We start from the raw sequence: 13,469 nt of genomic DNA, 5'->3' as shown, positions 1-13,469 counted from the left end.
ATTAATGAAAAATCGACGAATGAATTGTGATGAATTTTAATTCGGCAGAAATCACAATATTTAGTGTAATTTATGCCCCAAAAAGTAATAGAACCTATAAAATGAAATGTTTAGTGCTTTGAGTTGCAAGATCTTATTACGTTCAACTAGCAGGCAAGTTGAACTGATTTTATTTTTTTGTGATGGTTTACCGAGTCTATGGGAGCATGTTGGTACACTGAAGAAGGGAAGGGAAGGATAATATTCGGTGCCATACTGACTGCCTTAAATGTACTCTGACGACCTTGTCGTTAATAGTGTCATTTCATAACCTTCACTCACGTGCATAACTCTGGAATCAAGTATTGTAGAATAAACATTTTAAGATAAAAATGTTAGCAAATTTCATCAGCAACCTTCGAAAAACGTTATCTGGAAAAAGGTTTTCATGAAATTCACCACTGGCGCAAAAGGTGGAAAACTTAAAAAAACTGGATTCAATCATCATGAACTGAGTCTAAATCATGAAAATTTTTTAAATTGGCCGCTACTTTATATGGAGCCCTTCTCATGTGCAGTGGTAGAAACTTTAATAATGGAATTGGATTGTATACTTCATCTGGATACGACCCAGACGACCTAAAGAAATTTCTTATGATAACTTATGATATATTCATGGAATGTTGTTTCAGTGTTTAACCGAGTTTCTATTATTTGAACAATCCGAGTTAACTCGTTTGCCATCATATGAGTAATTTATGTCTCATTATGAATTCATTGACGAAAGTACATATATACCGATTGCTACTACGACAATAAACTATTAAGCTATCGTAATAAAACCTGCTTGTTGAATATAATAATTCGGGATTTGTATCATTTGAATGCTTTAATCTGAATAAAACATTAGAATGCAGTGTTCAATATATTCTACGACTGTCACAATAATAAAAATTTAAATAAATAAATATAACTCCACGAGGCCTGCCGACACAGTGCTTGCATAAAATGGATCATTTCCGCGTGTCACATGATGTCACGTTACAATGCGATCTTTAAATATTTCAATAAAGTTTTCCAAATCAGAACACGTCACCGGCCATCCATCGCGATGACTGTTCAGTTCACCCAGTAGTGCTTGCTAAGCCCAGCAGATAATCCAGTCGGAACGACTTGGCTGATCACTAGGTACTGCTTGGGACGTGTTTATTTACAGTTATTATAGCCAATATCCAATTGCACGTTCCCTTCTTGAACCGCTCCAGTCGCTTGCAGTATGTGCCGGCTGCCACAATCACGGGTCGGATGACTAAACGATCAATAACTAATCTGATTTGATTAGCTAATGAATGCAACTGGCCCATATCCAGAGCTTGCTACCAGAAATGCACACCTACCTGCTCCAGCAGTTACCGCAGCAGCTGTTTGATTTATTCAGCACCGGTAAGCTGCTTTCCGACGTCACGTCCGCGGCACGCGCTAAGCCGAACAGGAATTTACGAGCAATTTCGCGCAGCTCGGTCTATTTCAAGTTCAAATTTTCTTAATCCTTGTTTATCACATTTTAGCGATACATCGCTTAACCAACAGCTGATAGGAGCCGGTTTGAACTCAGCGTAGAAAAATTACAAATTAATTTCCGCACGGGAAAGCGTTTTGTGGCGGTATGAGACAACCTGGGAGCGGAGGCTCTTTGCGTGACAGATTGCATTCAAATCAGGAAGCTGGTTTTTGCCATTTTCAGGGTCTACCGGTTGAGATGAATCATTCATTCTTTACAGAAGCGACGTAGTTTTCTACGTAACCGTGAAAATTCAAATCGTTAAACTTTAAGTTGCAAGATTTTAATTGATTTCTTCTGATAATGCAACCAATCTTCACTAGTGGTTCACTGAGTATCAAAAAGCAACACCATTAAAACCATGTCGAGCGCCAAAGGCGACCATCGGACAACTTCGGACAAATAAATACCTCCAATTGAGCTTTATTTATTTAGACAGTAAGGTCAACCGAAGGCTGCCCATGGGATCGACGACGCGACGGTTTCTCCTTCTTTCGTTGAGTCACAGTTAAATTCGAAAGCATCTTCGTTCGTTCGCTGCTTTTGGAAAAGACAAAAAGTAAAACAACAGAGTAGCACTGCGGTATCTGTCGCCACCGAACGGACCGGGGCTTGATTGGAATTATCCGAAAGTAGTATCAAATTTGGGAGCGAAGTGACGGTCTGACGGACAGACAACGCAGTTGGCTCTCTACTGTCCGGTACAGTTCCATGGCTGGATTGGTAAATTGTTGATAGAACATTTTTTTCCGTTTTTCCTCTCAATAATTGAAATAGGAAAGTTACTGGTTACGAAACAATGATAAGAGATAATATTCGTTTTCTCGATGTACAACACAGGGTTACAGAGGGGATAATAATTGTGTTCGTTAAATAGTGACATTGACACAGTGATGAATGGCTTCTCGGATAGCTGAAGTTGGGTAGATCTAGGGCAGCCAATTTAGGTTGGAAAGTTTTGTTCTTCTCATGACGATTAAGCAATCAGAGCATTTCGTCATAATTTAAATGCCCTATTTTGTTAAACGAAATGTTTGTGTAACGACCTTGCATGCTTGCGTATTCCGAGACGTATGGAATCCAATCATATGGAATTTAAAATGAATGTAGATTAATCGACGCAGTACTTGTGACGTTCTTTTTGCTACAAAAGAACTCTTCAGAGTTCGATGTCAATAACTGATGAATATTGCAGTCACGTTCCCATCGTTTCACGCCACTTATTAGAAAGGTTTCTTCTGTTGAGTACCCCGGCGGTTGTTATGAAGATGGTCTGGAAATCATTTCGCATATTGTAAAGAACGATACGAATTCAACATAACTACATTAATGGTAGCATTGAGGGACTTTTTTTAAAAATTATCGTACAGGTTTGGCTTGACGGGTCTAAGAAATATATGAGTTTTTGCATGCGAAAATAGAATATGGACTAATTAAAGAAAATAATCTTTCAAAGTTCGACGACTCTAATTTTTCCATTACACTTCGAGGGAAGTTTCCCGATTTTCTCGAACATCGCTCATTCAAAAGTTAATAACTCTTAAACCAAGCATATAGAATAATATCTTTTAATGAAAATGTAACTTTTCTCAGCAATTTAAGAAAAATATCAATTGAAAAAATATTTTCACAAAATTTTCCACGGTGAGGAAAATTCGAAAGAAAAGTCGTTAAGCCATGTTCTTACTCTTAGAGAATTTTTTAAAATTATTTTATTCTTGTTTGCTAATTTATTTTCTATCGCTATATAGCTCATCGTGACAAAAATTTCGTTAAGGCTTTCCTGTGTGGAAAATTTTGTGGCTCCTTTTTTCGAAACGAAATTTTTCTTAAAATTCTTAGAACTCTTAGAACTTAGAACTCAGACATTTTTCCAAATTGAGAATATTTTCTTACATTTTCGTGAAAAAAAGTTGTTCTGCGACAGTTGGTTCTAGAGTTATGAGCTTTTGAAATAAGTGCCGGTCTAGAAAACCCAAAAATTTTCCTTGGAGTTTTCTGGGAAAATAAGAGAAACTTTAAATTCTTGATATACTGCTTTCATTAATAAATGCCTAACTATACTCGTATTTTTTATTTTTTATAATGGCAGATTTACAATCGACGGAAGGAAGAAGTAATGTAACAAAGAAAATAATGAAACAAAGGTTTCCGGAACGGCAAAACGTTAAAGGGAAAGAGCGGAAAAATTAGGTAAGGGAGGGTAATTGAAGCAACGCTTATTAAGAAATGTACCGTTCCTTGAGGTTCGAACGTACGACGGCTGGCTTGTTAGATCAACGTCGTACCTCGAAGCAATTAAATTGTTAGTCGCAAAAATTCCAGCTCCAACTCCAAAGTATGGAGCTCCATCATTAACACTTTTTTACATTCATTTTTATAGAGAAGATGGGAAGTGAGTTCCAGCCTACGCCCACCCCTGAAATTTGAATTGCATTTGAAATGAAACTTAAAATTGAGCTTTAGATTCCCGTTTCATTTAAAACTGGGTTCAATTGAAATTGAGTCTCAATTGGATTTCAAATTGAAGTTAGGATTGTAATTGGGTTTAAAACTGGTTGAAAGTGAGATTAGAACTAGATTAGATTTGGAATTGTATTGTATTAAAATTGTATTAAAGACATCAATTTGGACTTGCAATCGTACTCAAGTTTGATTTTAAAATTGAACTTAAAATTTGAATTGAAATTAGACTTAGAATTGGACACAAAATTGTACTTGAAATTGAACTTCAAATGGACTCCGAATTGGCCTTCAAATCGGACATTTTATTACCGTTAAAATAGGACTTAAAGTCGCAGAAGGAATTCAAATTTAATTAGACCACAAATCGGCTTTAAAATGGGATAGAGTAAGGAGGGGTAAAAGTGCGATTCAATGATTTATCGGTGCAGATTCCGAGTAAATTTTCTACATTGGCATAGATGGGTGACTACTTTGACAGCTTGAATCTAACGTAAACTTTGGTTGCTTACGAAACATAGTTAGCTGAGCTATGTGCAAATGTTATTTTAGGGCGGTTTTGATGTAATTGTTCGTTATACGGCAAATACGATATCAACAGGAGGATTTTACTAGTTGAAAACTTGTAACAGCGTTTTACATCACTCACATAGCTGTTTTGAAAATCCGGCGAAAATAATTTACCAAATATATTTCGCTTTTCCGTAATTTAATCTAACCCCGTCAAGCGCCTAGCGGGGTAAAAGTTCGATTCACGGACGGGGCGAAAGTGCGATTCATGGACGAGGCAAAAATGTATAGCTGATTCTATACAGCTTTAGGCACTATATTACAGATACTAGAAATGAAAGATCTGCAAAAAACTGTGTGCTCTACAGATGTTCGCCTAAGAAAAACAATGTGTTTCCGCTGATGTAACAAAAAACAAACATTTGAAAAAGTTTCGATCTAACGGAGGCAAAATAGACAAGGTGCAAATTGAGAATATTCCTTACCGAAACATAACGCAGATTGAAGATAATATGGTTTTGTTAGCTACTGCTGGGCTAATTCCATGAATTCTAGCTTCGAACTTTTGGCCCGCGGTATTCGCACTTTTGCCCCGCTAGTGGGGTAAAAGTGCGAATCTGCACTTGATCAGAAGAAAGAAGAATTTATTTTGCAAAACACTATTACCGCAGATGATTTATAGTTGAATGTGAAGACATTGAGTTACTGCATCACAATAAACTATATTAAATTGATGACAACTTCAAACATCGCACTTATGCCCCGTCCTACTCTATTGAAATTGGACTACAATTCGATTTCAAGTCGCATTTAGATTTAGAAATTTAAATGGCCTTAAAAAGGGACATTGAATTTGCTTGAAATCGGACTTAAATTGGACTTTAAAATAGCAATTTGTTTTGAAATTAAACTAGGAATTTGACCTGGAATTGTAATTTAAATTGGGCTTGAAATCGATGGTGAATTTAAAATTAAATTGGACTAGAAATTGGATTTGGAAATTGGATCTCAATTGGATTGAAAATTGTACTTCAAATTGGCTTTATGAAATGAACTTAAATAATATTTAAAATTGCACCAGGGACGAAATTGAAATTAAATTGAAATTGGTTTTAAAATAGGACATTAAAATCGGACCTCAATTGAACCAATTGAACTACAGACTGCTCTTAACATTAGATAGTTTCAGTTTTAACTTCAAGTCCAGTTCAATTTCAATTACAGTTATAAATCGAATTTCACGTTTAGTTTCAAATGTTATTTAAACTCAATTTCAAATTCAATTATAATTTCAAAGTTCTATTCCGAATTCAAGTCCAATTTTATAATTCTAAAAATTCTAATTCTAAACACAAAACTTTAATTTCTACTTCAAATGATATCCAATTCCAAATCGAACTTTAAGTTCAATTTTCATTCTAATTTCACGTCCATAGCTAAGTACAATTTCAAGTCTAATTTCAACTTTGATTTTAAGTCCAACTTCAAGTACCATAATTTCATGTTCGATTTCAACTCCAATGTCAAGACCAGGTACGAGTCCAATTTAAATCCAATTCATTTTCACTTTTTAAGTCTAATTTTATGTTAAGTGATGGTGGAAAACTCCAAAGAAAAGCCAAAAAATTATTCGAAAACAGACACTGCTGAGCCTGCAAGTCGTAGCCGAAATACGTATCTGTCGCGAATAATTAGAATTTAATTGGAAAAGTTTTCTGTTTTTATTTAATTTCAGGACAAAAAATTATGTTGATTTTTGAAATATTTTTTGTTGTTTATCTTGCGTTATGGCTGAAAAATTTGGTTTTTCTGAATGTTTGCCTAATTTAAAAATTCATTTCTCATTAACCAGGCACCGTGGACCAAACAGTTACTTATGTTCTTGTACAGTTAGTAAATGTTCTTAGCTTATTCACAACACTCTCTGTGACTCCCTGTCCATGGATCTAAGTTAGCAGCAGGAGAGCTTCCCAGAAGAAGCAGTAAAAAAAAATGAGACAGAAGGAGAAAAAAAACGAAAACTGGACTATCGAGATAGGAAAAGAGCAAAAACGCTACTGAGAAGAACAAAAACTGATATGAAAATAACGACGAAAGAAAAAACGTGACCAAATAGGACGCAAAAAACGAGAAGACTTTACAGGAAAAAATTGAAGAGAAAAAAACAAAAAAATGAATGAAAAAAAAACCATAAACCAAGAAAAGAAAGAGAGAAAATACGGGAAATGAAAAATGGAGAAACGAGAACAGAAAAAAAGAACAGCGCAGGAGAAAAAAAATATGGAGGGAAAAAATGAAAATGGAAGACGATAACAAGGGATAACACGGAAAAGAAAGAAGAATGAGACTGAAAAGGAAGAAAAGCAGGAAATAATAAGAGGAAGAACGGAACAACTGAAAACGAAAGACGGGTCATAAAAGATGTGGATAACGGAAAAAAATCGAGAAAGCCCGAAAACGAAGAAATGAGGAAATGGAATTAAAAATACGAAATACGGAACAGAGGAACAGAGTGTAGAAAAAAGAAAAAAGGTGAAAGAAAAAGAGAGGAAAGAAGAATGGGAAAACGGAACAGAAAACAATAGAAACTCAAAAGGAAAAGCAAGAACAGCGAGAAAGAAATCAGAAAATCGATAGAGGAAACAATGAAAATGGGAAAAATGGGTCACACGGGACATAAAAAAAGAAATATGGGACCAAAAGGGAAAAATGGGACAGAAATAGAAGTAAAGAAAAACAGGAATAATGAAAAAGAAAATGGTAAACTAGAGGAGAAAAGTCGAAAACGGGTGATAAAAAAGGCAAACTGGAGAGTTTGAAGAGATTGATGTTCTATCGATCTGCTAATTACTTCGACGTCACTCTAGAGAGAAAAAAGAGTTAATTGAGAAAACGTTTCTGTTGTTCCATCGATTAAGCCGATGAGTCAACCTTATTGTTGGGCTGGGAACTTGAAGGACCCTAGCTTGACATGGTATTAACTCACAGTGAATGATGATAATTCTCTACTGCCCCTGCGTCAACTATTTATGTTGTTTTTTCTCTTTGAAGTATTTTACTAATTTCAATTTGTAGAGTATATTACAACAATAAAAACTTAATAATATTTACCCAAATTATAATTTCTATTCTCTTGATTATTTAAGTTTCATAACAAAAAAATTGATTTACTGATTGTTCTCCAATCTAAATCTCCACTGTCAGCATTTATTTCTATATTTTATTAAATTCAAGTTTTTACGGTACACTCTAAGAAACTGGAAGTAAGTAAATCTAAGAAGCTATTAAAAAACGTTGGTCTCTTGATCGCAAATGATTTCTTCGATTCCGGGTTGCATCTTTAGAACAAAGAAAGGCAATGTTCATTGGCTAAAAGACGCGACCTTAACCAATAGTCTCATCAGCAATAAAGCTTCACCGGTAGTAAGCAGCTCAGCAGGAAATATCACACACATTCTGTAGTGTAACTTTAGCGTGAAATTAGGTGTAGTTAATCGTGCTTATTAGCTTATTTTATGAACACATTCATTCGGGCACTGTGCTGCTTGTACTTTACAACCAATGATGTTATTTATTTTTATTTCCTTCGACTACATTCGAGACGGGGAGAAGAAACGACTTGCAATGCAGCGAAGCTGCTAGCTAACCTGGGCGATAGTGAAAACAAAATAAAACAAAACATAAAATAAAACTCACTTTGGTGTGGGAAACTTGTCCAGACTTTTTTTGCTGCTTTTCCGGCGTCGCAAAATCCGCTTTCCGGTTGCCTTCACTTTCATCTCCAGCGAGCTACTGCAGTGGGTGCCGATCTTACTACGATTGTTGGGTAGAAATTTGCGAATCGCCTCTGGAACCGGTTGCCGGTTTCCGTTGATCGCCGGTCGTTGTTTTGGTGTCGTTGGCGATGGACGACGGTTGACCGTGATGGTCAGTCAGCGGCGTTGTCGATTGATTGTTGTTGTTGTCGATTCAGGTTGTTCGGACAATGGTTGTCGTCGAAAAAACGAAGCACAACATTCATGAAACCGTGCACACGATCCGAGAGCAGGTTGTTGATCGACGATGGGTGAGGATGCGTTTTAGTTACGTTCAGGGTATACAAAAAAGCTTTCGTTAGGTAAATCGATCGTTGGACGAATTGGGTGTTCTACATTTTTTCTCTCACTCTTGCTTTACTATTGCTCGGATTGCTGATGTGATTGAGTGCACGTTTTTTACTGGACGACATTCACTATTTAATAACAAGAACCACTAAAAAATCTTGAATGAGAAATGATGGTGCTACGACAAACTAATCCAACGTAATGGCTAGCAGCCTACATTCAGTAACACTTTAAGCTTCTTCACTTTAACTACTGCTCAATTTCACTAAGTGTGCACTACTAGCGAATAGTGATGAATTCAGAGAGATGATAATACAAAATTCTAGATCTAAGTTTTGCGAGATGGTCCGCAAAACAAGACTAGCTTTATGTCTCTATTTCTGCCGCCAGTCTGCCGCTACCAATAATGAATATCTCATCACGTGGACGCGTTTTGTCTGGTCTGCACCCGTCGCCGGCGGTTGGTGCGCGTCGTCCGGTCACTCGAAATCAACGTCCAAGATCTCCCGATAGCCGGAGCACGTTCGAGAAATAATCACGCAACGCTTCTTAAGCGTGTTGGCCACCCTGGGCGGCCGGTGTGGTGCAGTGGTACTGGTAGTTTGCCTATTCGGTTTCGCGAACGCCCGACCGCACTGCCGCACTGGAGCAGGCACAACAATTTGCACACTGTTTACTACTGCCTCTCGAAACCACGACTGGCCGACTCGCGGCGCGACTTCCAGAAGCGGCACTGAGCAGGTCAAGAAGTAGCGAGCAGAAGAAAAAAATAACTGCCAGGTTTATTGGAAATAACTTTACCTATCGCTCACTCTACTAATCGAACGCGCGCGGTTGGCTCTGCTGCGGCGTGCTGCCACTCTCTCGGGACTGGACTGCCAACGAGAATTGAAAGTGTTTCCCATTCCTTGCATCTTTTAATCTGAGTGCTACGTACTGCCAGAGGGTCCAGAGCGCTTGCGAACGGTGTGCGAATGGAATGATTTTTTTTGAGAAAATATAATGGTTTTCTCTGTTGGAAAATCATATTTGAATTCCAGTTTTAGATTTGAAACTTTGCGTTAATTTAATATTAAATAATTTTGTTTTGGCTGTTCAGTCCAATTGAGATTTTTTATAACATAAAAATAGACAGCTTCTGTCGAACGGGAACGGATTTATCTATCAGATTGAGAAAGTATATCTCACACTTACGTTTTTTTGTTGAATATTAATTTACAAATTGCATAGAATAATATATTTTTGTAATCGTTTAGTAATTCGGCTGATTCACGTCAGTAGTTTCTGCACTTAAAATCTTTTCTATAAGAGCTCTCACAATTGAACCCATTTTTAAGAAATTTTTAAGAAAGAAAGGATTGAGGTTTTTAACCACCTTCAAGGTTAAGAGCCTTAATTTTAGGCGGTTTGGTTTTGAATATGCTGTACTGCGCAGGAGCGAAATATTTTCATCTCCAATCCGTACATTTTATTAAAAATATTAATCGTATATATAATAAAATGCTACTTGTTTGAAGGGTTATTTGTTTGGTACATTATAGAAAACTAGTTTTACCCATTTTTTATCATCCCAGTATGGATAGGATACTTGAATGACTGAACTTGTACCTGATTAATTGACTGAACCGAATAAAAAAGAACGGTCTGAGCGGACCGTAACTAATTTACGACCGTTGGTAATCAAAATATTTCTGTATGGTTCTAAACTGAAATGATTCGGTACAATCATTGTTGGTGAAATATATGGTTCGGTACGACCATAAATGAATTGACTAGTTCGGTACAACCATTGATAAGTAAAATGATTCGGTTCGGTACGACCATAGATGAATGAAATAGTTCGATACGACCATTGTTCAATGGAGTATACGGTTCAGAGGCGGCGTGTAGGCCGGTAAACCCGTGTGGTCACACGGAGCCTCGCGCTTCGGGAGGGCCTCGCATTTGGTGATGACTAAAGAAAATTTTTAAAAATTCTTCTGGATAATCCCTGGCCGTATACAACATAATTGGCTGTTCAGAAATATTCGTAGGATATGTAAAGAGTGTGCAGAATGTAAAGTGTAAAAAAAAGAAAAAATCGATGAAATTGGGCCTCGCTGCTTTGGAATTAGACTCGTAGTTTTTATTTGGCGCTTGGGGTGGCCATTTCTGAGTTAGGATGGCCCAAAAAAACGTGATTTTTGCATACCTTTCTGCCACAATATATTTTTTTCTGGAAAGCTCATTAAAATACGTTTCAACTGCCATGTCAATGCTTCAAATCGGTCCAGTAGTTCGAAAGTTATGAAGGAAGCTAGGTAATATTCGCAGATTTTGGGACCATCCTAATTGAGAAAGGGCCACCCTAACTACGGGTCTAATTATTTTCATGAATAAGTAGAGCGAGTTTAAAAAAAATCGTATAATTAAACTCAGTTTAACAGAGCGAGATAATATATTTGATTGTTTTATAACAAATTCGTCCTGAACGGTAAGGACGGCAGGTGCCAGAAATATGGGAGAAACCACATAAAACTTGACTAATAGCTTTATTAGTGGAATGAAACTAAATAAATAACCTTCATCAGAGGTTACCTTCCAGCCGGGAAAAGACAATTTACTTGAGGGAGATCATCCTGAGCTGCGCGTATGGTACAGAAAAATTATTTTATCCATACTTGTACTTGCTTTACGATGAAAGACTTGGTCCTCATGGCCAACATAATTGATAAAGGGAAACTCAGATGCTCCGAATGCCGGAAATGGAATGGCCCGATGCGACCATAGCTATATTACCACCATTGGTAACCAAAATATTTCTGTTTGATTATAAACTGAAAAGATTCCGTACAATCATTATTGTTGAAACATATAGTTCGGTACGACCACATAAGAATTAACTGGTTCGGTGCGACTATTGATAAGTAAAATTATTCGGTGCAAACATAGATCCATGCAATAACTAGGTGCGACCATTTAATTAAAATGGTTCGGTACGAGCATAGATGAATTGACTGATCCGGTACGACCATGGATAAGTGAAATGATTCGGTACAATCATTATTATTATTATTATACTTTATTTAAGAGGTTTTCAGCCTGCGGCTGATGCGCCTCGTGATACGATAATTGTTCAATGGAGTAAATGGTTCGGTACGACCATAGATGCATAGAATGGTTCGGTACGACCATTGGTGAATAAAATGACTCTGTATGGCACTGAATGAACTGAATGGTCCGGTTCGACCTTAGACAAATGAAATGTTTCGGTACCGCCATCCGGGGCGAGATCCAACAATGTTTGTTAATAAAAATATATTAGATCTATGCTAACTGAAGGTTCAAATTCAGGATGATTTGAAACAAAACATATTTATTCATTACTTGGAATAGAACACTAATAATCTCAGCAACAGTTTAGCTTAAAATGGGGTTTCAAACCTTAGGGTAAAAAATACTGGGGAAAAATGTTCACATTAATAAATATAAACAAACGCAAATAAGAAATCGCATCAACTTGCTACTCTGAAGGTAGATAAAGTGTTCATTTACAATGTATTGAAAGATTACTATGCATTGGACAACTTCTGATTACGAAAATAATATTTCATATAAACTTTGCACTTTTAAAGCCTCACGAGGTGAGGTTGTGCCAAACTGGAACGATGATTTCGGCGTATGGAATTCACATAACCCCAACAAAAATGCGTCAGTGTACATCAATACACTGGCATTGCTTACAAGTGAGCACAATATTTTGACAGTTTATATTGCAATATCTCTATAGGAGCAAACAGTATCGTGAGTCAGTTTATCGTAAGACTGTCGGTTTTAAAGGGGAGGCTGATTGCGTGTCCTCGGATAACAGGATCTCGAACGAAGTAAGTTATTACCTTTGTATAATGATCAAATAGATAAGTCTTCTGAGATTTAACGCCTCTTTCGTTTTCCCTTTGTGAAACCTGGATACGTAACTATATACTTAGTGGTCGTCCACAAATCACGTACTTATTATTGGTTGTTGTAGACCTCCCGAGTAGTTTTCGTCCATAGATTTTATCATAATTCGTAAGATGCGTTCTCTTTGTTCGTCCACTGACTTCCCACGTGGTTCATGATCGGCCCCAAACGAACTGTGTATATGTATTGTTCATAAACGGGCTACTGTTTATTTATTGGGTATTTAACATAACCCAAGAAGGGATGAGATTGTTCCAAAGTTCAGGTACTTTTAGTATAATTAAAGTTCATTGCAACTAAACCATCTCTATGGCAATTGTTAACTAAACATTGAGGAAGGCTTTGAATCAACTCAATTGCTACAAAAAAAAATCTGTGATTTTTTTGCACAATCTCCCCGACAGACAATACGTTTATTGTTGAATAAGGTAAATATCTGATGATGGCCGAATACAACACCAACAATGCACCGAAATGTAATCAACAAAGTTTAATATTTTACCGATCGAAATTAATTTGAACACAAAAAAGTGCAGTGACTAAAACCAAATCAATGCTGAATAAAGTATATGTTTGGGTTCGACCAAAAATGGGTGAAATGGTTCGGTACGACCATCGATAAGTCCAACGATTTGGTATGATCATTGTTGAATGCAGTACATGGTTCGGTACGACCATAGCTATGGATCAGTAAGATGACAGTTTGTTTTGGGGTGTTTTTATCGGTTTTCTTCTTTGAGATTCTTTGGTATGTCAATTTTATTTGAAAATCAGAAATTAAAGCCAAAAATGCCGAGCTAAACTGAAACATATACGACCAAAATCAAGTCAGAACAGGTAAAAATTTGGTTCAAAATTTTGCTTTCTTTAAAAATTTCTCAAGCGGGTGATAACGTTTTCAGAAAAATGAA

At 36.6% G+C, this 13,469-nt stretch overlaps 1 protein-coding gene across 2 annotated transcripts in view; it reads right to left on the bottom strand.

Annotated features, from left to right (window-relative positions):
* Nucleotides 1-13,469, bottom strand: part of LOC128744471 (P protein) — an 88,138-nt gene that overhangs the window by 65,559 nt on the left and 9,110 nt on the right. The window contains exons 2-3 of one of the 2 annotated variants that reach the window (XM_053841514.1): nucleotides 8,665-8,895; nucleotides 8,210-8,360 (exon numbers count right to left, since the gene is read on the bottom strand). In XM_053841514.1, the coding sequence (XP_053697489.1) occupies nucleotides 8,210-8,292 (83 nt within the window). In that variant the 5' untranslated portion in view covers nucleotides 8,293-8,360; nucleotides 8,665-8,895. Of the gene's footprint in view, nucleotides 1-8,209; nucleotides 8,896-13,469 lie in introns of both variants that reach the window. The other variant, XM_053841513.1, reaches the window with a different exon arrangement.

Source organism: Sabethes cyaneus, chromosome 3 (assembly GCF_943734655.1).
Source record: "Sabethes cyaneus chromosome 3, idSabCyanKW18_F2, whole genome shotgun sequence".
NCBI classification, from domain to species: domain Eukaryota; kingdom Metazoa; phylum Arthropoda; class Insecta; order Diptera; family Culicidae; genus Sabethes; species Sabethes cyaneus.
The sequence above is the reverse complement of the archived record's forward strand: the minus strand, read 5'-3'. Positions and strand labels throughout refer to the sequence as shown.